We start from the raw sequence: 23,129 nt of genomic DNA, 5'->3' as shown, positions 1-23,129 counted from the left end.
CCGGCATCATGGTGTGGGGAGCGGTCTCCTACACTGGCCGTACACCACTGGTGATCGTCGAGGGGACACTGAATAGTGCACGGTACATCCAAACCGTCATCGAACCCATCGTTCTACCATTCCTAGACCGGCAAGGGAACTTGCTGTTCCAACAGGACAATGCACGTCCGCATGTATCCCGTGCCACCCAACGTGCTCTAGAAGGTGTAAGTCAACTACCCTGGCCAGCAAGATCTCCGGATCTGTCCCCCATTGAGCATGTTTGGGACTGGATGAAGCGTCGTCTCACGCGGTCTGCACGTCCAGCACGAACGCTGGTCCAACTGAGGCGCCAGGTGGAAATGGCATGGCAAGCCGTTCGACAGGACTACATCCAGCATCTCTACGATCGTCTCCATGGGAGAATAGCAGCCTGCATTGCTGCGAAAGGTGGATATACACTGTACTAGTGCCGACATTGTGTATGCTCTGTTGCCTGTGTCTATGTGCCTGTGGTTCTGTCAGTGTGATCATGTGATGTATCTGACCCCAGGAATGTGTCAATAAAGTTTCCCCTTCCTGGGACAATGAATTCACGGTGTTCTTATTTCAATTTCCAGGAGTGTACATTAAGAAATAGTTGTCACTCAGACTTCTCCTGCCAAGTTTTATTTCAATTTAACTAGACCAATTACGTGTGTAGAAAACTATTCGGTGAGTTATTTCATTTATAATAATAATAATTATTATTATTATCAAATTGCTTTGGTTACTATTGTGCTTAAAAATCTTATAGTGAAAAAATTGTAATATTAAATTCACAAAATTTGTATGAACATACAGCTTAAAAATGTTGGCAGTATTGTTTCTTTTTACTTTCTTGTTCTATGGTTGTAATGTCTAAATGTGTCTGTACTAACATTGATTTTTGTTATTTCTCTTGAGTATAAGCAATATTTGTTAAGTCACTTGCTAATTACTGTCTTGTTGTTCTCAGCACAAAGTGAAATGATGGAAAAGAATCACACCACTGAAAAATAATTCTGTAGAGTAATGAAACTTAAGACTACATTTGCTTAGGTAACATATTTAAGTGATTAACATTGCAAGATCACAGGTTAATGTAAGTGCGTGATAGCCATTGCAAATGTGAAATGCTGGTACATTAATAACCGGTATAACTGCCAGAATGTTGAATGCAAGAATGCAAATGTGCATGCATTCTGCTGTACAGATGCCGTATATCGGTTTGTGGTATGGAGCTCCATTCCTGTTGCACTTGGTTGGTGAGTAGAGGATGTTAATCCTGTTTGTGGATGATATCGGAGTTGCCATCTGGTGATGTCCCATACCTGCATAATTGGGGACAGACCTGATGATCGAGCAGACCAAGGCAGCATGTCAGCACTTTTCAGAGCCTGTTGGGTTGCATCAGCGGTATGTGGACTAGCATTATCTTGTTGGAAAACACGCCATGGAATGCTGTTCATGAATGGCAGCACAAGAGATTGAATCACCAGCTTAATGTATAAATTTGCAGTTGGATAACGATGAGAATGCTTCTGTTCTCACACAAAGGTGCACCATAGACCATAATTCCAGGTGTAGGTCCAGTGTTTCTAGCATGCAGACAGGCTGGCTGTAGGCCTGCAAATGGCCTCCTCCTAACCAACACATAACTATCAATGGCCCCAAGATAGGTCCAGCTTTCATCAGAAAGACCACCACCCTGCCCTTGAAAGAGCTTTCACTTAACACCACGGAAGTCACAACTGGCAAATGTTTGGGGTTGGCGCAATGCACTCTACAGGGTGTCAGGCTTGGAGCTGTCTTTGAAGGAACTGATTTGTAACAGTTTGTTGTGTCACTGTGGTGCCAACTGCTGCTCATATTGCTGCTGCAGGTGCAGTATGTTGTAGCAGAGCCATATGCCGAACATGATGATTTTCCCTCTCGATAGTGCAGTGCGGCTGCCTGTAGCCCAGTCTTCATGTGACCGTCCATTCTCGTGATCACTGCTGCCAGCAGTCATGTTCAGAGGCCAGAGCCCAGCATGTAAAACTGTGAGGGACGGGAAAAACCCACCGTGGTTCAACAATAAAATTAGGAAACTACTGCGAAAGCAGAGAGAGCTTCACTGCAAGTTTACACACAGCCAAAACCTCTCAGACAACAGAAGCTAAACGATGTCAAAATTAGCGTAAGGAGGGCTATGCGTGAAGCGTTCAGTGAATTCGAAAGTAAAATTCTATGTACCGACTTGACAGAAAATCCTAGAAAGTTCTGGTCTTACATTAAATCAGTAAGTGGCTGGAAACAGCATATCCAGACACTCTGGGATGATGATGGCATTGAAACAGAGGATGACACGCGTAAAGCTGAAGTACTAAACACCTTTTTCCAAAGCTGTTTCACAGAGGAAGACCACACTGCAGTTCCTTCTCTAAATCCTCGCACAAATGAAAAAATGGCTGACATCGAAATAAGTGTCCAAGGAATAGAAAAGCAACTGGAATCACTCAACAGAGGAAAGTCCACTGGACCTGACGGGATACCAATTCAATTCTACACAGAGTACGCGAAAGAACTTGCCCCACTTCTAACAGCCGTGTACTACAAGTCTCTAGAGGAACAGAAGGTTCCAAATGATTGGAAAAGAGCACAGGTAGTCCCAGTCTTCAAGAAGGGTCGTCGAGCAGATGCGCAAAACTATAGACCTATATCTCTGACGTCGATCTGTTGTAGAATTTTAGAACATGTTTTTTGCTCGAGTATCATGTCGTTTTTGGAAACCTAGAATCTACTCTGTAGGAATCAACATGGATTCCGGAAACAGCGATTGTATGAGACCCAACTCGCTTTATGAGAGCCCGAAAATATTAGATACAGGCCCCCAGGTAGATGCTATTTTCCTTGACTTCCGGAAGGCGTTCGATACAGTTCGCACTGTCGCCTGATAAACAAAGTAAGAGCCTACGGAATATCAGACCAGCTGTGTGGCTGGATTGAAGAGTTTTTAGCAAACAGAACACAGCATGTTGTTATCAATGGAGAGACGTCTACAGACGTTAAAGTAACCTCTGGCGTGTCACAGGGGAGTGTTATGGGACCATTGCTTTTCACAATATATATAAATGACCTAGTAGGTAGTGTCGGAAGTTCCATGCGGCTTTTCGCGGATGATGCTGTAGTATACATAGAAGTTGCAGCATTAGAAAATTGTAGCGAAATGCAGGAAGATCTGCATCGGATAGGCACTTGGTGCAGAGTGTGGCAACTGACTCTTAACATAGACAAATGTAATGTATTGCGAATACATAGAAAGAAGGATCCTTTATTGTATGATTACATGGTAGCGGAACAAACACTGGTAGCAGTTACTTCTGAAAAATATCTGGGAGTATGCGTGCGGAACGATTTGAAGTGGAATGATCATATAAAATTAATTGTTGGTAAGGCGGGTACCCGGTCGAGATTCATTGGGAGAGTCCTTAGAAAATGTAGTCCATCAACAAAGGAGGTGGCTTACGAAACACTCGTTCGACCTATACTTGAGTATTGCTCATCAGTGTGGGATCCGTACCAGATCGGGTTGATGGAGGAGATAGAGAAGATCCAAAGAAGAGCGGTGCGTTTCGTCACAGGGTTATTTGGTAAGCGTGATAGCGTTACGGAGATGTTTAGCAAACTCAAGTGGCAGACTCTGCAAGAGAGGCGCTCTGCATCGCGGTGTAGCTTGCTCGCAAGGTTTCGAGAGGGTGCGTTTCTGGATGAGCTATCGAATATATTGCTTCCCCCTACTTATACCTCCCGAGGAGATCACGAATGTAAAATTAGAGAGATTCGAGCGCGCACGGAGGCTTTCAGACAGTCGTTCTTCCCGCGAACCGTACGCGACTGGAACAGAAAAGGGAGGTAATGACAGTGGCACGTAAAGTGCCCTCCGCCACACACCATTGGGTGGCTTGCAAAGTATAAATGTAGATGTAGATCTAGATGTATCAAAGAAGGGGGAGCCGGCTTCTCGTAGCCCTATAACACAACCTCATTTAGAGTGAGGTGTTGATAATGGCGTCTTTGTTGTCCGAAAGGCGTTCTTGACTAACATCAACTTGCCAAGTCCAATCTCAAAAGACAGATAATGCTCACAACCTTTACAAAATGTATTTAAAGGGAATCTGATTTGCTTCCTCATAGTGACACTACTAGCACCACTGTTAAATGTCTGGCACAAAATTTTTATATGTCGCACAACTCCTTCATGCGTCTTTGTCTCCCCCCCTCCCCCCCCCCACCCCCCCCCCCCCCCCCCCCACCCATTTCCATCAATGTGTTTTGAGACTTTCTCATTTTCGTATGGGTAATGCTGAGTTTTTGTTTTGCCCTTAGTGCATAACAAATTCTTTGTCCTCTGTGGAAACGACCCTATATTGTTAATCACAGAATAGTGAAGAAAGTAAAATTAACTTTCTTAGCATTAAAAGGAATTTCCTCATGATCATTATTTCATTTTGCAATACAAATTAGTTTTGACCTGTCTTTTGTTGTTAATTTTGACCTGCCTTTTGTTGTAGGTTATGATAAAGCAGAAGTTGATAGGCTTCTTGCAGAAGGCAAGCTCACAAGGGATTCAAAGTCAGTTTCACACAGTGTGTCAAGCCTCGACAGAGACGATGATGATTCAGCAACAATACGTAAGGTACATTGCTGTCCATGTGTCTTTCTCTCATTTTTATTCAAATTGATGATACAGTTGGTTAATTTTTGAGCTGTATCATTGCTTCTTTTTCTGGGTTATATCCTTCATTTTGAATGATCTATGTTCCAGAGTAAATGTAATTCATAATGAAATTGCTGCCATGCTGCAACTACTACCACTGGTAGTAGTGTTGATTGTGTTATGCCTTCTTCCATGTTCTTAAATAAAAGAAAATTTTGTGCTTGTGTACAGGATATCATTGTTCAGTTCTAAATCTTACCAAGGCATGTAATAGTGGAAAAACATTTTGAAATTGTTGGACTCGTTAGTATATAAAATGAAACCTTATAGTAGTATTATGTAAGATGCAAGCTAGGATGACATGATGTTGCAATGAAAAATACAGATAATAGTTTGTGAATTAAACTTAAATAGCTTAAGCTGCAGTAACATTGTTTATAATCTTGGTAATGGAAAATTGTGGTTATAACACGCATTGGATGGAGTAAAGGAGCAACTCACTACACAGTTGAGGCACTGTGTGTTTGATACACGCACAAACAAGAATGAAAACATTACTAAGATATTGGCTAATGTCTTTATTCGTAGAATAAATCAAGTTTTGAAATGGCAGTGGTAGGGGCGGGAGGGGAGGGAGAGGCCCAAGCAGAGATTCTAGCTAGGAGGATTGCTGGACCAAAGAAGGTGGTGTAAAGAGAACAGTTCAGTTTTCATCTACATAATTCAGAGAAGCTTTTTATTTATTTATTTATTTTTTTTTATGGAGGGGGGGGGGGGGGGGGGGGGGGGGGAGCTGCCCAGATGGTACAGGTAGTGAAGCAGCCATTGAATTTCAGAACATTGTGTTCAGCAGCGTGTCCTGCCTCTTGTGCAAGGAGATGGGAACAGGGGCGGCAGAATGATGGAAAAGGATTTATAATGCATTGTGTGGGCACCACACTTCAATATTGGGATAAATGAGAAAAATTGTGGCAGAGACTGTTTTCATTTCTGGATTGATGAGAAGTATTTGAAGCCCTAGAAAAGGTTGTTAATGAAGACAAGGGTGATATTGGATGCTCATGGGAAAGGGTGATTGCTCCTTTAAAGCTGGTTCTTGGAGGTAGTTGGAAAATTAGGCATATACGTGGATATGTTGTGGGATATCCATTGGCAGCCTATGTTTGAAGGGTAATGCCTGTTTGTGAAGTCTTTAGAAAGATCCAACATGCTAGGCAAGGAATCGCTACACATTGGAAATGGGCCACCAGGGCTGGCCAGACTATATGAGAGAGACTTTTTTAGTGTGAAAGGGATAGCAACAATTAAAGTGAAGGTACTGTTGATGGTTGGTGAGCTTCATACAGACAGAACTTTTTGTGCAGTCACTGGAGAGGCTTCATCACAAGGATCAGACGAAATGGGTTAGGAAAGGTGTTGAGGCTGTGTTAAATTTCGTAATAGGACACTGAACTCGTATTTGAAAGGATGAGGATTCATATATCTCCATCCAGCCATTCAAATTTAAGTTTTTGTAGTATCCAATAATGGGTTTAGACAAATGCAGGGCTGGCTAAAACAATTACATAATGAGTTTGTGGGTTATTGTTTTAGGATGGTGTATCATGTTTACTCACTACTTTTATCTCTAATTATTTATTGTAGAGGTACTTTGATTGGTAAATTCCCAAAATTTTGCAGGCCGTTTGAATTGAATAGTGCTAATATAATGAAAGTCTGAAAATTTGTACAAAGGATCAGTGTTATTGCAGGAACAAGAAATGAAGCAGGAGCTGGTGGAGTGGGAACGAGAAGAACAGGAAAGAAAGGAGAAAGAGCTGGCTCTTCTCCACAGCAATGATGCCGTCGTTTCAATGGATGATGTGCGGGAGAAATCTACACCAGAAAAGGTTCTTATTATTATAATTGAACATTCCCCTGGAATATTGAAAATCTGTTCCGGGTTTCTGAACCATATTCCATTAGCTTTCTAATAAGAAAGCTGGCAAGCTTTCACTGTGTTCTCATTTTAAATTGTCTAGTCAATTATGTGCAGTTCATTATCCACATTTCAATTAATTTTCAGTTTTGAAACTACTACATTTGTCAGTGACTTCTTTACAAGTACTTGTGTCTTCAGCATCTGTTAGTATCCTTTAACAATACATGTTGTTACCCCTGTCTTCTCATACACAGATTTTACATATCCCAAGTATTGTGTATTTATCTCGACAGTTTTGGAGCTTTGGTAGTCTTTATTGTATGTTGGAAGAGTGATCAATTTAAACAAGATACACTTTGACTACCGCTCATTAATTTCAGTACATACAATAAATGACATCTAGTTATCTGTAGATAAGGTCTAATACTGTGGGTACAGTTGAAGAAGCAAAGGAATAGTACAACAGTTGTACACGTAATGATTTTTGTTTGTGATCATCGAGATACAATAGTATCCAACAAACAAGGTTGTGTACATAAACATTATATACCTATCTGGTATGCCTATTTACCGCCGGACGTTGCATTTGGTGCACCTGTGTTGTTCCCTGTAGCAATGTGATGTCCGCAGCGAACGGCAAGCATTGCTACGATACATAACATGTGGTTCCTGCATGTCAGTTCCTGCATGACACTGGAGTGTGCACGTCACTAGTATGGCTCCGTGAGTAGAGATATCCAGAGAAAAAAACATGCTGCAATTGTAGCACTTAGCCAAGCAGCTTTATCTGTTCGCCAAATTGTGTAGTGTGTCTATAGGGGGAGTGCAATACACCTTTAAGCACCAAAAGACAACAGGTACCAATAAGGACATACCACGACCAGGTGAACCTCGTAAAACAATTAAGTGATGATAAATATAGCAGAATTACCAGTAAGAGAAATAGATTCAAAACAGCGCTCCAAATTTGTGCATAATTGGTAGATATGAACACACCAACAATCTCTGTTCCAACTGTAAAAAGGAGACTGACTGAAGTCAGCTTGAAATGGTGTGTCACAGCAAGAAAACCCTTCTAAGGTCCATAAATAATCAGGAGACACTTGAATGGGCTAGAAAACATCATAATTGGACATCGGAAGATTGGACGAAGGTGTTACTCACTGATGAATCGAAGTTCGAGATTTTTGGAACCAGAAGGAGAATATTTGTTCAATGATTTGTAGGGGAAAGGATAGCCCAGCAGTGTGTTCTGCTTACAGTGGAGGTTCTATTATGGTTTGGGGATGTTTTGCCGGAGATAGAGCTGGGAACATTGTGAAAATGGAAGGATGTAAAGATCAGGAGGAGTACCATCGCATACTTCAGTATCGTACAATACGATGTGGATTGTGCTTAATAGGGAAAGGGTTCACCTTACAACAGGATAATGACACCAAACATTGGTCGGCATGCTGTATGAACTGCATTGCATCAAAGGAAAAACAGAAAGTACTAAATTACTAAATTATATGGTATGGCTGTCCCAAAGCCCTGATTGTAAGCCTACTGAAATGGTCTAGGATTGAGTGGACTGACATATCACGGAAGTTAATATATACAGCAAGGAACATCTCTGGAATGTTGTTAAGGATGAGTGGAATCATATAGATTCACGATACCTACAAAAACTTATGGACTGCATGCCTTGAGTTTGTGAGGCAGTCATTAAATCCAAAGGAGGATACTTTGATGAAAGTAAAATATAATGATTGTGATTTTATTACATTTGTGGAAGTTAATATATTTTGTGAGAAATAACGTTTGATTTGTGTTATAAATATTGTATTGAAATTAATGAGTGGTAGTGTATCTTGGTGAATCAAATGTCACTTCCACACTGAAAATAGAGGGCTATCTGCCATCATTGATAATTTTTCCTGTTCAAATGTTACAATAGATTACCATTAGTAAAACAGAATGAAATTTTTTTAGCATAACAGTTGCTGCATTTGATTTTATGTAGTTAGATACTACATAAACTCAAAAGGTGACAAGACATTTCCTACATAATTTAGTAATGGTCTCTTGGTGTTACAACTATTTGGTGAAACCAAGTTTGAAAGCATAAGGAAATGACATTTGTTGCCACAAAATGAATAACCATCATTGAATATTAGATGCACGAACATATAGAGCAACAGGACTGAATTGTGGGGGGAAAAGAAAGACATTGTAGTTGCGCTAGAGATGTCAGATTTTTTGAAATTCCAGTGAATGTTGAAAGCAGTAATTTCTTGTGGGAGTTCTATGTGATTGTGCTGGAAAATATACAATTTTTAAAATCTGTTGAACTGGTTTATTGACAAATAGATATTACTAGTACTATTCACTGTTTCCTCCCTTTTCATCCATCTTCACTTTTCATCACATGCTAATACCATGTGTGGAAAGAAGCTAACATAGTGCCTGTTATTCATTCTCATAACAGTAAGATGGAAAGGATAGATTGCTTCTCACTACACAGAGGAGATATTGTGTTGCAGACAGCCACAGTGAAAAGGGAATTTTAGAAATATTTCAGTTTTCAGTTGAAGCCTTTCAGAATTAAAACACACACACACACACACACACACACACACACACACACACACACACACACCGAGGAGCAAGCACACCTCACACACACATGACTGTTGTCTGGCAGCTTGTACTGGAATGCAACTGTCACTTAAAATGGTAGTAGCAATGTGGAGGTGGCAAGACAGAGGAAGGTATGGTAGGGTACAGGTGAGGGGGGAGAAGAGAGAAGAATGCTGTTTGATGGTGAATGAAGGGACTAGGTTGCCAACAGTCACAGTGTCATGAGGCTGTGGGGCAGGGGGGGGGGGGGGGGAGAAATCAAAAAATGAGAGGAGGGGGGAAGGGGAAAGACAGGTGGGAAATTTGGCAGAGGGCAGCACACAGAGAGGGTCGGAAATGAGAATAGGGGATGTGGTGATAGGACAGAGGGTGGAAACTTTAGGGTGGAGGCTGTGGGGACAGTAGGTTACTATCGGTAGAGGCCATGATAATTTCAGCAGTGGAGAATGTGTTGTAAGGATAACTCCCATCTGTGCAGTTCAGAAAAGCTGGTGATGGAGGGGAATATCCAGACGGCTTGGGTAGTGAAGCAACCATTGAAATCAACCATGGTACATTCAGCTGTATGTTCGCCAAAGGGTGAACTACTTTGGTCTTGGCCGTAATTTGGCAGTGGCCCTTCATACAGGTGGAGAGCTGGTTGGTTGTCACACCAATATTAAAAACTTGCAGTGATTGCAACAGAACTGGTATTTGATGTAGCTGCTTTCATAGGTGGCCCAGTCTCTAATGGAGTTGTATAAGGATATGACAGGACTGGAATAGGAAGTGCTGAATGGGTGGATTGGGAGTGGCCTAGGATGGACTACAATGATGCGGAGATTGTGGATGGGCGACAGAACACTACTTTGTGGCAGAAGGGGGGGGGGGGGGGCGATCTTGTTGGGTAGGATGTCTTTCATTTCATGGCATGCTAATATGTAATCAGAACAATGACGAAAGATGTGATACAGTTATTCCAGTATGCAGTGGTACTGGGTGACGAAGGGGGCACTACTTTGTAGCTAGTTCTTGGTGGTGGTATGAGGATTGGACATGTGAGGGGAAATGATGTTGGAGATCTGTTTGCGGACTGGGTCAGGGGGTAGTGCGTGTCTGTGATGAGATCCTCAGGATATTGGGCAAGAGTGTTCTTGTCACTGCACTGCAGATATGCTCTCCCCAACTGGCCAGGTTGTATAGGAAAGTTTTGTGTGTGTGTGTGTGTGTGTGTGTGTGTGTGTGTGTGTGTAAGTAAGGGGTGACAACTGTCGAAATGTAGATACTGTTAGTGGTTGGTGGATTTAATGTGGACAGAAGTGTGGATTGAGCATTCAGAGATGGGATGGTCTGTGTCCAGGAAAAGGGCACACTCGATGGAGGAGCACCAGATGAAGTGGGTGGGAGAGGTGTTGAGGTTGTGAAGGAATGAAGGTAGGGTACCTTGGCCCAGTGTTCAGATGAAGAAGTATCTTCAATGAACCTGAGCCAGACTAGGAGGGGTTGGGAGTTTTTGAAGGTTGGGAAGTTTTTCTCTAGATGGCCCATAAACAGGATGCGAGTTGAACCTTAGGCCCTTCTCAGAACCTGTCCCACAAATCCATTTCCGCCTTATTCCTATGATGCCCCGTGCACCCACTTCCATCTGAAAGAATTTTGGCCCTCATTGACCAACACCTCCAACCAATTGCCCGTAATCCCACCTCCCACATCAAAGATACCAACCACTTCCTTAAACAACTCTCCACCATTCCAACCCCATTACTTCCTCGATCCATACTCATCACTGTTGACGCCATTTCCCTATTCACTAACATCCATCATGTTCATGGTCTCACCACTATATCTGTCCTTCAGGCCCCATCCCTCTACTTCATTCCTTATACACCTTGCTAATTTTATCCTAACTCACAACTGTTGCTCCTTAACCTGTTTACAGTGAGATGACACAAGTCATGGGATAGTGATTGCACATATACAGATGGTGGTAGTATTGCATACACAAGGTATAAAAGGGCAGTGCATTGGCGGAACTGTCATTTGTTCTCAGGTGATTCATGTGAAGATGTTTCCCACATGATTATGGTCACACGATGGAAATTAAGATTTGCGTGCGGAATGGTAGTTGGAGCTTGATGCATGGGCCATTCCGTTTTGGATACTGTTAGGAAATTCAGTAGTCCGAGATCAACAATGTGAAGTGTGTGCTGAGAACACCAACTTTCAAGCATTACTGCTCACTACAGACAACTCAGTGGACAATGGCATTCACTTAATGACTGAGAGCAACAGTGTTTGTGTAGAGTTATTAGTGTTAACTTACAAGCAACACTGCATGAAATGACTGTAGAAATCAATGAGAGACATAACCATCTACATCTACATGATTACTCTGCAATTCACATTTAAGTGCTTGGCAGAGGGTTCATCGAACCACAATCATACTATCTCCCTACCATTCCACTCCTGAACAGCGCACGGGAAAAACGAACACCTAAACCTTTCTGTTTGAGCTCTGATTTCTCTTATTTTATTTTGATGATCATTCCTACCTATGTAGGTTGGGCTCAACAAAATATTTTCGCATTCGGAAGAGAAAGTTGGTGACTGAAATTTTGTAAATAGATCTCGCCGTGACGAAAAACGTCTTTGCTTTAATGACTTCCATCCCAACTCGCGTATCATATCTGCCACACACTCTCCCCTATTACGTGATAATACAAAACGAGCTGCCTTTTTTGCACCCTTTCGATGTCCTCAGTCAATCCCACCTGGTAAGGATCCCACACCATTAGGACAGTGTGGCAAAATTTGATGTAAGTGGGCTACGGCAGCAGACAGCCGATGATAGTGCCTTTATTAACAGCATGACATTGCCTGCACCACCTCTCCTGGGCTCATGACCATATTGATTGGACCCTAGATGACTGGAAAATTGTGGCCTGATCATATGAGTCCAGATTTATGTTGGTAAGAGCACATGGTAGGGTTCATCTGTTGTGCAGACCCCATGAAGCCGTGGACCTAATTTGGTAACAACACACAGTGCAAGCTGGTGGTGACTCCAGAATGGTGTGGGCTGTATTTATATGGAATGCACTGGGTTGTCTAGTGTGACTGTACTTATCATTGACTGGAAATGGTTATGTTTGGCTACTTGGAGACCATTTGCTGCCATTCATGGATTTCATGTTCCTAAGCAATGATGGACTTTTTATGGATGACAGTGTTCCATGTCACCTGGCCACAGTTGTTTGCATTGTGTGTGTGAAGAATGTTCTGGGCAGTTCTAGTGAATGTTTGGTCACCCAGATTGCCCGACACAAACCCCAATGAAGACTTTTATGACATAATCGAGAGGTCAATTTTTGCACAGAATCCTGCACCAGCAACACTTTTGCAATTAGAGATAGCTGTAGAGGCTTCTTCAGGGTACTCCCAACAACTTGTTGACTCCATGCCACATCCATTTGCTGCACTACACCAAGCAAAAAAAAAAGGTCCAACAAGATATTAGGAGGTATCCCATGACTTCTGTCACCTCAGTGCTGTAACAAGCCTGATAGCAGGAAATATCCTGTAAATTCTCAACAAATGTCTGTAATGAACACCTGTCATTTAGTATGGACATTTTTGTCTTGAAAATAATGGATTTTCTAGCTTCAATAAAATGTCTCTTACAAAATTAATATACTTTGATAGGCTCATGTGTTCAAGGGATTTTAGCCGTGTCTACTTCCATGGAGTTCTTTTCTCTGCGCTTAATGTTATCTGCTCAGTTGACGAAAGATCCTCCTCATCTTCTGAAGTCAGAAGGTCCTTAGATATAGACTACTGTAAATGACACTGTGTTCCTTCAGTTACTTATTGCAGAATGTATGTTAACTGCAGAGAGCCTTCATGACTTAATAAAACACAGCAGCAAGTGTTACTTCTTTTAGTACAACAGATATAAGAAAAGAGCCAACTGTACCTATAGACAAAGCTGGAAACAAAACCACATAAATGTAACAAACCACCTTCTTCTTGCTATCAGACGCGCTCAGTCAACTGTCAACAAATAAATTAAGAAAGAAGGGAAAAGGTTTACAGGGAAGGAGGATGGGCTGGCATGCTGGCTGGCTGGCTGGTGGCTGGCTTGCATGCTTTGATTACCTCTCTGTATGATGCTTACAGAAAACAAAAGATGTGTGTAAATTTACAGTCTCTTCCTTGCCATCTGACTGAAGTGGAGATGGTTGTGTAAATGCAATATTTCAGTGACTTACAAAAAGATTTATTTATTTTGGACCAACAGCAGTGCAAATTTGTATTAGGTTTCACATTTGGGGTTAAGTCATTTGTTTTGGAAATTATTGGAAAGACAAGTAAAATTCTTTCCACAAATTCTGTACAGAAAATCATGCCTCTTTCCAACTAACTCACAATATAACCACCCAAATTAATGGTTATGTATACTGCTGGTAGTATTGTTGAATCTGGTGAAACCAAAATATGGAATGAGAAGTGCACATCTTTGTGCCTATCCACTCACTTGAAACAAATGGGAATTTTTCTAACATTATATTAAAAAATTCTCATTTCAGGTTCTGGATGTTGTGAGAGCAGCAGGACTGCTTGTTAGCAAGCCATCAAGCCCAACAGAAATGATAGCACCAAAATCACCTGGAGGACCAAAATCGGATCTCAAGACCACCACTATCGTAATGAGCAAACATACACTAGCCCCCCAGCCAACAGCGGTAAGTTAGAACTTGACTACTTTTCGTTATGTATAAGAGGCATGCAAGCTTACTGTCATGCTCAAAAGTTTTAAATTAAGTGTCTAGAAGTGCATTTGTCTTTGTGGTTGATGATGATGATGATGATGCATGTTCTTTAATGTCATCTATCCATCTTCCATTGGGTTGTCATCTCAATTTTTTCTTCTCTCATGAAATCTTGCGAAGAATTTCCTTGTGCCATCTATCATCCATTTGCCTAGCTACATGATCCATTTAATCTTCAGTAGAGTCATAGTTATCTTTATGTAGCATGGCTTTAAAGTAATTTTTGAATCACTAGCATGTGCATACAGTGTTTTCTTGTTGCATTTAAATCATTCGTACCACCCAGCTGCAACATAATTAATAGCAATTAAAAAATAAAACTTCAGAGATAGAAATAATAGATGCACTTTGTGGAATTGTTAATACGATCCAAATGAGCTTTTTAAAATAGTTATTTAAAACTGTTAGAACTGAGATCTCTTTCTGACTTATTATAAACATCACAGAATGCTGTTATCTTCATACTTATCCCTGATACTTTTAATTTATTCACTGCCACCTGACTTGAAACTTGTATTTAAATTGCAAATTATAGGAGAAGAAAGCTGCTGCGCTAGAGACAGGCAGTAAGTTGTGAAGGTTATTTCCATTATTATTTTTACATATAAATCTTTCCCATTTTAAGGTAGTTATCATTAGGTAGTTATACAGCACCAGTCCTTCAATGGCAAATAGAACATACAAATGCACATTAATAGCTATTTGTACACTCCGTTGGGTTGGTTTTAAATTCTTGTTACTTCTTATCTTGAGCCATTTTTTAAAGTAGGACATGTATAGATGCTGTCACTATCTGAGAAACAAAAATTTTCAGTAAGATATTATGTCATGTTATATACAGGCTTATTATATCAAATACAAGAGTACACAGACACACACACACACACAAACACACACACACACACACACACACACACACACACACACACACACACAGAGAGAGAGAGAGAGAGAGAGAGAGAGAGAGAGAGAGTGGGGGGGAGTGCTTTGAGGATAATCAGCTAAGCTGCCTCAAGTCCTGTTGGGGTAACGGTAATTTAATTTATGTTTTGTCTCCTTTGTCCTCTTGTCATTTAACTATCTACTCAGATTTAATTATTATTATTGCTGCTGCTACAGGTTTTGGTGTTGTGTTCTTCAGCTCAAAGACTGGTTTCGTACAACTCTCTGCAGTAGTCTTTCCTTAGGCATACTGTCCTCTACCTTTTTGTACCTGCCAATTTGTTAGTATTTCACCAGGAAATAACTAAAGCTACATGCTGATTTCTTGGTAGTTTCTTGGAGCTAAGTTGGATGTTGTGTAATTCATTGGCTCATAACACATTGCTGCAGTTCATCACAACATTGTTGTTTGATCTCTTAAAGTGGACTGAAGTATTCAAGTTTATTCTTCTGGGTAAACTAAATTGTTCTGCACTTTCGAGTTTTATCAATCCTTTCTTTGTTGCAGTAGCTGTGAAACTGAAAATTTGTGAATGTACTGATCTTTTTTAAGCAAATTTTGCTTCAAATGGCATTGAGATTAGTGGCACAAATTAATTGTAGGAAATGCTTTCTGAGTCATAGGAGTTGTATTATGAAAAGTTTTTAAAGGATTTACTTAATGAAATTTTCTATTATAAATACAAGCAATTATTTACACTATTGTATCAGTACTGGTATTAATTACAGTGAGCAGTTCACCTTAAACCATACCTCTGCCTCTTTATGTACTGCATGCAGATATTGTTACTGCTTTGTTAATTATTTTACTGTGGATTCACAAAGAGTATTCTTTTAATTCTATTTGTGGTATCTTTGTTGTTTATTTACTAGTTGGCAACACTGAATGTAAAGTCATTCCTGAATAGCACACACTTATTTTTTTTACTATCCTTAGAAGTAATGTCTGTATTTATAACAAAAGTAAGTAGCTATTTGCTTGCAGAAAATAGACTAGGTATGGATGTAAATACTAATGTGTAAATTGACATTTTAGTAGGTTTGAAAAATGGGTATCAGCTGTATGTTGTACCAAAAATGTCTGGTTGATTTCCCAGTATACACATATGAGTCAATTGGTTCATGGCTTTCCCTCTTTGTTTCTTTCCCCTCATGTTAATAGAACTATTCTTGGAAGTAAAAAGTGGAACCACTATTATTATTGGATATGTCCACAAGGTGGAGGGTAAATCGGGGTTGCCACAGATTTTGGAAATCAGGGAATTTCAAACACATCAGGTGGCTGGGCGCAGCTGAGTACACGCGCTGCTTCCCTACTCCCTCATTACTACTGCTTCGCTCGTTTCTACCACTCCCCTCAGCTTGCAGTCAGTGCTGCCACCACTCTTACCGCTAGCCTAGCAGCTACTGATGAGACACCGGGAGGCATGAGGAGTGGTTTGTTTGGATCTGATTCTCAGAGACTGTAGGCACAGAGGCCAGAGACAGTGGTCATGTGTGCATGACTTGTCTGAGTGATTGTGTGAATGTGTGTGTACTCTCATTTTGTGTCAAAAGCTATGGCTGAAAATTTAGTTGTGGAAGTGTGACTGTCTTTTCTACGTGCCTGTCTGTGGCTCATCAATCATCTTTACAATGAGTTGCTACCAGTCCTCATCATTACTGATCCTCAGTGTATTTGAACAAGTTATTTGCTGCAAGAACTGATGACCATGGTCTCGTTTCACCAACATACTGCATGTGGCTCATGAATAGCTGGCCACATGAGTGGATTTCTGCAATGGGCCAAAACTGCAGGCCATATCTGTGGGTATCTGTAATGAATCGGGCCTACCAGTCTGAAGCCATTTGGTTCCCCCTGATGTACAGGCACTGCCCATCAGATCTAGTCTCACTGATCTGCCCGCAGGCCAGGTCTGTTTGTGTGTGCAGTAATGCAATGGATTTTCAGGTTTTAGCCGTGGACCCACGGCTGCGGTGCTCCTCAGCAGGCCAGAGACCGTGGGCGATGGATTTCAGGAATTGTGACTGTCTCAATGCAAGTACATTGTACAGTGCAGCTTTTTATAGACATTTTATTTGTTCTAGTACATTTTGGCACTTCATAAGTACTTTATGTGTTAGAAAGTAAGGACAGCAAGAAGAAGAAAATTGTGTCAGTTGCAGGCAGTTCGTATGGTATTACTCATATATTTCTCAAAAGAAAAATCACAACATACCTGTAAAATAATAGATATACCACGTGGGTAATAACTTACAGTAACAAACATAGTAGAATCAACATTTTATTGGCGGTCATCTACTGCGTTGGTGTACACAGTTCATCCCTGCCTTTATACTTTTTTCAAGAGGCCTACCTTTTCCTGACATTATTTCTCAAATCATTGAAGGTATTTTAAATCTGTCTTGTGACTCCAAGGAAATACGTATTTTTATCTCCAAATGTGTTTCATTTTATTGAAATAAAATAACATCAGTGGTCCTAATGAAAAACATACCATTTGGCTTGCTTTCTCCACCTAAAAAAAAAATTCATTGTAAAAGACGTTGGTGTCAGTGCTTAAGATTTTAGCTCCCACCAGGAAACGCCATCTGCTTGCAAGTTCTTCATATATTTTCTCGTTTACACTATTGTTTCTTGTACCGTAACTTATTCTTAATTTACCCTTGTAAAAATATTATGAAAAGGAAAGTTGCAACATACCACATAGCGGAGATGCTGAGTCACAGATAGGCACAACAAAAAGACACACACACACACACACACACACACACACACACACACACACACACACACCCCTAGCACACATGACTGCAGTCTCAGGCACCTGAAACCACAATGCGAGCAGCAGCACCAGTGCATGATGGGAGTGGCAACTGGGTGGGGGTAAGGAGGAGGATGGATCAGGTAGGGACTGTGAAGTGCTGCAGGTATGGAGGGCAGGGAGAGTAACAGACAGAGGTGAGAAATAAAAAAACTGGGTGAGATGGTGGAATGACAACTGTGTAGTGCTGGAATGGGAACAGGGAGAGGGCTGGATGGGTGAGGACATTGACTTCTTAAGATTGAGGCCAGGAGGGTTATGGGAAAGTAGGATGTATAGCAAGGAAAGTTCCCACCTGCACAATTCGGAGAAGCTGGTGTTGGTACATATGGAGGAGACACTGTCATTGTTCTAACACATGGCCTAATTGTTCAACACTTGTTCCACAATTAAGTTGAAGCATTGTTGTTGTTCTGACCAACACAGGTTCCTTGTCTGAAACTCGGCCGTGAACTGACTGTCTCGTGGGCAAAAATCAGGCCCTTATAATCATCACAATAATAGGTATTCAAACTAAACATTGTTCGAAGTTTAATTTGCAGAAATTATAATTAAAACTTAACTCATTAAATTAACTGAATACATTGAAAAATTCTGTGTTTTCACAGTTTCTTCTACTACATGAGTTAAGCTGAATTATTTGTTTAAGTCATAAAATTAACATATATAGTTATGCAAACAATACTTTTGAAAAATCTGCTAATTACTTTGGAATTAATAAAGGGTTGGTTTTGCTAACATCCTCTCTGACTAAAGCCAAATAGATATTTTAAGAATACTAGCATTTTGTCTTCCAGATGTTTATAATTATTACGGGATTTATATTTGTTTATATGTCAACAATGGAATTTATGTTAAGAAACAATTACTGATTTCACCCTATAACAAAAGATACTAACTAGGAATAGACAAAATGAATTGGAAAAACACTTACATACCTAAAACTAAGCACAAAATTAGATCTGGTGTTATATTATTTAAAACTAAGGGCCAGTCTTTCTCTTTCATGAAGATGCAGATTATATTTACATGTGTTAATGGTAAGTAGTTAAACATGAAAAAATGAATTTAAAAAGGCAGATGGCAAAACAAGAGGGGAATTAAAATTATCCCAGCTTGCTTCATCACATCCTGTGAAACCATTCATGTGATCTACAAACTAAGCTGCAACCACTGTGCTGCATTCTATGTAAGAATGACAACCAACAAGCTGTATGTTTGCATGAATGGCCACTGACAAAAGGGCCAAGAAACAAGTGGACCACCCTGTTGCTGAACACGCTGCCATTTCAATGACTGTTTCACAGCCTGTGCCATATGGATCCTTCCCACCAACACCAGCCTTTCTGAATTGAGCAGGTGGGAACTTTCCCTATGTCACTATGTTACCGTAACCCTCCTAGCCTCAACCTTTGTTAGTCACTGTCCTCACCCATCCAACCCCTTCCCTGTTCCCATTTCAGCACTACACAGCCGTTATTCGACCACCACACCCAGTATTTTTATTTCTCCCCTTTTCAGCTACTCGCCCCCCCCCCCCCCCTTCCCCACCTCTCCCCTGCCCATCCGTACCTGCAGCACTCCACTGTCTGCCACCCCCACTATACTATCTCTCCCCCTCACCACCACAGTCTCCTCCTTACCCCCACCCAGTCGCCACTCCAATCATGCACTGGTGCTGCTGCTTGCAGTGTGGTTTCAGTTGCCTGAGACTGCAGTCATGTGTACTAGTTGCGTTTTGTGTGTGTGTGTGTGTGTGTGTGTGTGTGTGTGTGTGTGTGTGTGTGTGTGGGGTCTATTGTTGACTCAGCATATCTGCTATATGGTGAGTAGCTACTTTCCTTTTCATAATATTGTTACTTTCCATTTTGGATTTTCCATTGTTGGTTTTACTTACCCTTGAGATCTCAGAATTTGTCAGAGAAAAATGCTAAATTTTTTGTGGAAATTGGGGAAATATGAGGGAATTTCACTTGAGGAAACTTGTCCCAACCCAGTAGGTGTATGGTACATGGTCAGAAGATCCATGCTTTTGCCATTATTTAATAAAATAAGTCTTCAGCCATGGAAAAAAAAAAAAAAACAGTGAAGTCTCAACATTGAACAGGAAGCTTTAATTAAGATAGAAGCACATTGAATTCACTTCACCCACAGAAAAAGATTGTATTTTGCATTCATTCTCATTAGATAACAACAGCGAACATCCACCATTTGGACTGTTGACAAAGTAGTTTTCCACAACAGTCATAGAAATAAATTCATTACATGGATATATTTCATATAGAAAGAAGGAAAGAAGGGGAGCGAGGAGGTAAATTTTACTTCTGTCAATATAATTAGCCACTGCTGCTTTTTGTTTTATTCTGGTATGTGATGTATTTTAGATTAGGAGTTAGCATTTGCTATGAACCAATTTTTCGCATGTGCATCTAATACTGTGGCTCTGCTAGATATTGTTAATGAGAATGCTACTGTCTTCACTTGCTTTAATAGCTTCATCAGATATGATACTTAATATAAAAGACCACAGGTAAAAATAATGAACCCTTAATTCTGAAATAGTCTCTGTTCTTTCATGATTGTTCCCTTTCCTTGTATGCCTTAGCTCAGGGGTCTCCAGACTTTTTAGTCCGCGGGCCACATTGACTCCTCCACGAAGTCATAAGGGCCAAGATCTACCTAGTGGGATTAAAGTACCCTAGCACTCCATGATCACCGTAATGTAAGGCTAAAGGAAAGATGAAATCGCAAAAATCTAAGGTTGTGGGAATAGCTAGCACTGAAACGAACTACGATTTGTATTTAATTACATAATTTTGATTGGTGGACGTACCTGACCAAAATTCGGGCATATTTTATTCTGGTGAATTTCACCGACAAAAAAGTATGTCACTGCACATTCTTCACGAAAGCGTCCTGCAAAGTTAACGAAATCTCAAAATCATTGTTAGCAACACTATTACTGCAAGACGTAACAGAGGTAGTGTGTGTCAACGCATTGTTATTTCAAGCGGCGCAACAATAAGTTTAGTTATGTAGTCTTGTAGCGAGCAGCAGAGCCAATGTCACGTTGTATTGGTCGTGATAGACCTCGAAACTCAATTGTTGGCAGTATAGGTACCACCTCAAATATTTGGCGGGCCGAATACTGGGGATGTCCAACCAGCTAATGCGGGCCGGTTTGCCGGCCCTCGCGAGCCGGTTTCGGCCCGCAGGCTGTAGTTTGGAGACCTCTGCCTTAGCTCATCACTGTGTCACTGCAACCCATCCAGTACTTTCACTATCTTTCTGCTTTTAATATTGCAGTAGGGCACAGTCAGTTGACTCAGGTTTATTACATTAGCAAATTGGATTGCTGAAATCTAGGTAGCATAAATAAATTGTGTGCACACACACACACACGCCAGTTTTCTTACGAAGGTTTTGTGTAGGTACTAACAAAACATGAGCATGCCATTTTTTATTTGTGTGCTTTATGTTTTGCTAGCCTGGCAGTTCCAAATTAGAGATGTAATCATTAGTATTGTAAAGTTATTGTCTTGTAATGGACTAAATTGTTTTGAGTGTATCTAGTTCAATAAAATAAACTAGAAACTTAGCAAAAACAGGGAGAGACAGTCGAAAATGAAAATCCCAAATATCTGTAGATGAACACATCTGTATGTTATCATATGATTGTCCTCCATTAATTATTTACACAAACCAAATTGCAAATATCTATCAAAACACCAGATAAATGAATTAGTTTATTCCTTCTCTCTCTTTACGTGTTTTAGTAAAATTGCAAATTTGTTTTTGACTGTCCTAAAAGTATAATACTGGGATATCAAGAATTTTTGAAGTGAGTTGCATGTGTAAGTAACAAAACCGTCTGACAGTATGTGTAATGTGATTCAGTAAAGATAGTCATATTTTTACCTGTAGAATGTTGTTTATTAAGAAGTTGAAAACTGCAACTCAAAATAAATGTGTGTTTCACACATTAGAAATGTATGATCATAATTGTTTGTGACAGCTTCATATTTATTTTGGGTTTTTGAAGAATTGCACATTTGCCATCAGCTGTAAAAATTTATTATTCATTTTCTACTGGTTTTGGTCATAGCAACCATCTTCACAGGAGGAAAAAAAAGCTGTACATTGGATGGATATGCAATTTAACTTTCTGCTGGACGATTTGAAAATGAACAAATTCATAAAATATTTTCAAAACCATACATATCAGGCCATGATTTCGAAACCAGCACAAAATTGACGTAATTATGATTAATCAGAACTATCATAAATGTTGTAACATGAGGACTCTTGTTAACACCTTAATGATTGTTCTGTTTAATCATAGTAAGTCAGTTTTGTGCTGGCATTGGAAACATGGCTCTGTAAATATTCTATGAGTCCCGTGGTTTTCATTTTATCCAGTGGAAAGTTGAATAATTTATCCATACAATGTACAGCTGTTTTCTTCCTATGAAGATGATTGGTACTACAAAAACTGGTAGAAAATAAATAATAGATTTGTACAGCTGATGGCAAACAAGCTGTTCATCAAATTCCTCACAGCTGTATTGAGTCACGTCATTAAACTATTTTGGACTTTTATCACACCCTGTTGCTGTGAAATAATATTGTAAATACATCTAAGAACAAGGGATATGTAATCCCAAAATTTGAAAGATTTTCTGTATATAATCATTATTGGCATTATTTTTGTGCATAATTATTTTATAAATGATCCTTGTACATAAAGGATGTTTGAAAGAGAATTTCCTTATTAACGTCTTTCAGAAGTTACAATTCAGCATATGCTCCAAAATACTTGTGCGTCTGTAGTTGCCAAATGCCTAAACTTAGAGCTTATTTTTTATTATTACTAGTTACAATAATAATAATAATAATAATAATAACAATAACTATTATTATTATATGTATTTGACCCAAATTACTCTAACATATCACAGATACACATCTGATAAATTGTATTACTCTGAGCGGGGTACGGTAGTGGTTAGCACACTGGACTGGCATGTGGAAGGACGATGGTTTAAACCTTTCTCTGGCTGTCCTGATTTAGGCTTCTGTGATTTCCCTAAATCTCTTAAGGAAATTGTTGGGGTGGTTGCTTCAAAAGGGCATGACAGCTTTCCATCTCCATCCTTCCCTAATCCGAGCCTGTACTCAGTATCTACTGACCTCAGTGTTGATGGGACATTACACACTAATGTCCTCCTCCCCCTATAAATTTTATTGAAGTTGCTGTGATTTTGGTTCAGACTGTTTTTACTGACCAGTGCCTATTGGAATTAATTTCTGTG

At 40.1% G+C, this 23,129-nt stretch overlaps 1 protein-coding gene across 9 annotated transcripts in view; it reads left to right on the top strand.

Moving 5' to 3' along the window:
• Positions 1 to 23,129, top strand: part of LOC124711466 (protein lap4) — a 539,589-nt gene that overhangs the window by 419,692 nt on the left and 96,768 nt on the right. For all 9 annotated transcript variants that reach the window (XM_047241583.1, XM_047241591.1, XM_047241606.1 and 6 more), the window contains 3 exons: positions 4,554 to 4,678; positions 6,451 to 6,588; positions 13,808 to 13,963. In XM_047241583.1, coding sequence (XP_047097539.1) covers positions 4,554 to 4,678; positions 6,451 to 6,588; positions 13,808 to 13,963 — 419 coding nt within the window. The remainder of the gene's footprint in view (positions 1 to 4,553; positions 4,679 to 6,450; positions 6,589 to 13,807; positions 13,964 to 23,129) is intronic.

The sequence above is a fragment of the Schistocerca piceifrons genome, chromosome 1 (genome assembly GCF_021461385.2).
Source record: "Schistocerca piceifrons isolate TAMUIC-IGC-003096 chromosome 1, iqSchPice1.1, whole genome shotgun sequence".
NCBI lineage: Eukaryota > Metazoa > Arthropoda > Insecta > Orthoptera > Acrididae > Schistocerca > Schistocerca piceifrons.
This window is presented reverse-complemented; position numbering and strand designations above follow the sequence as displayed.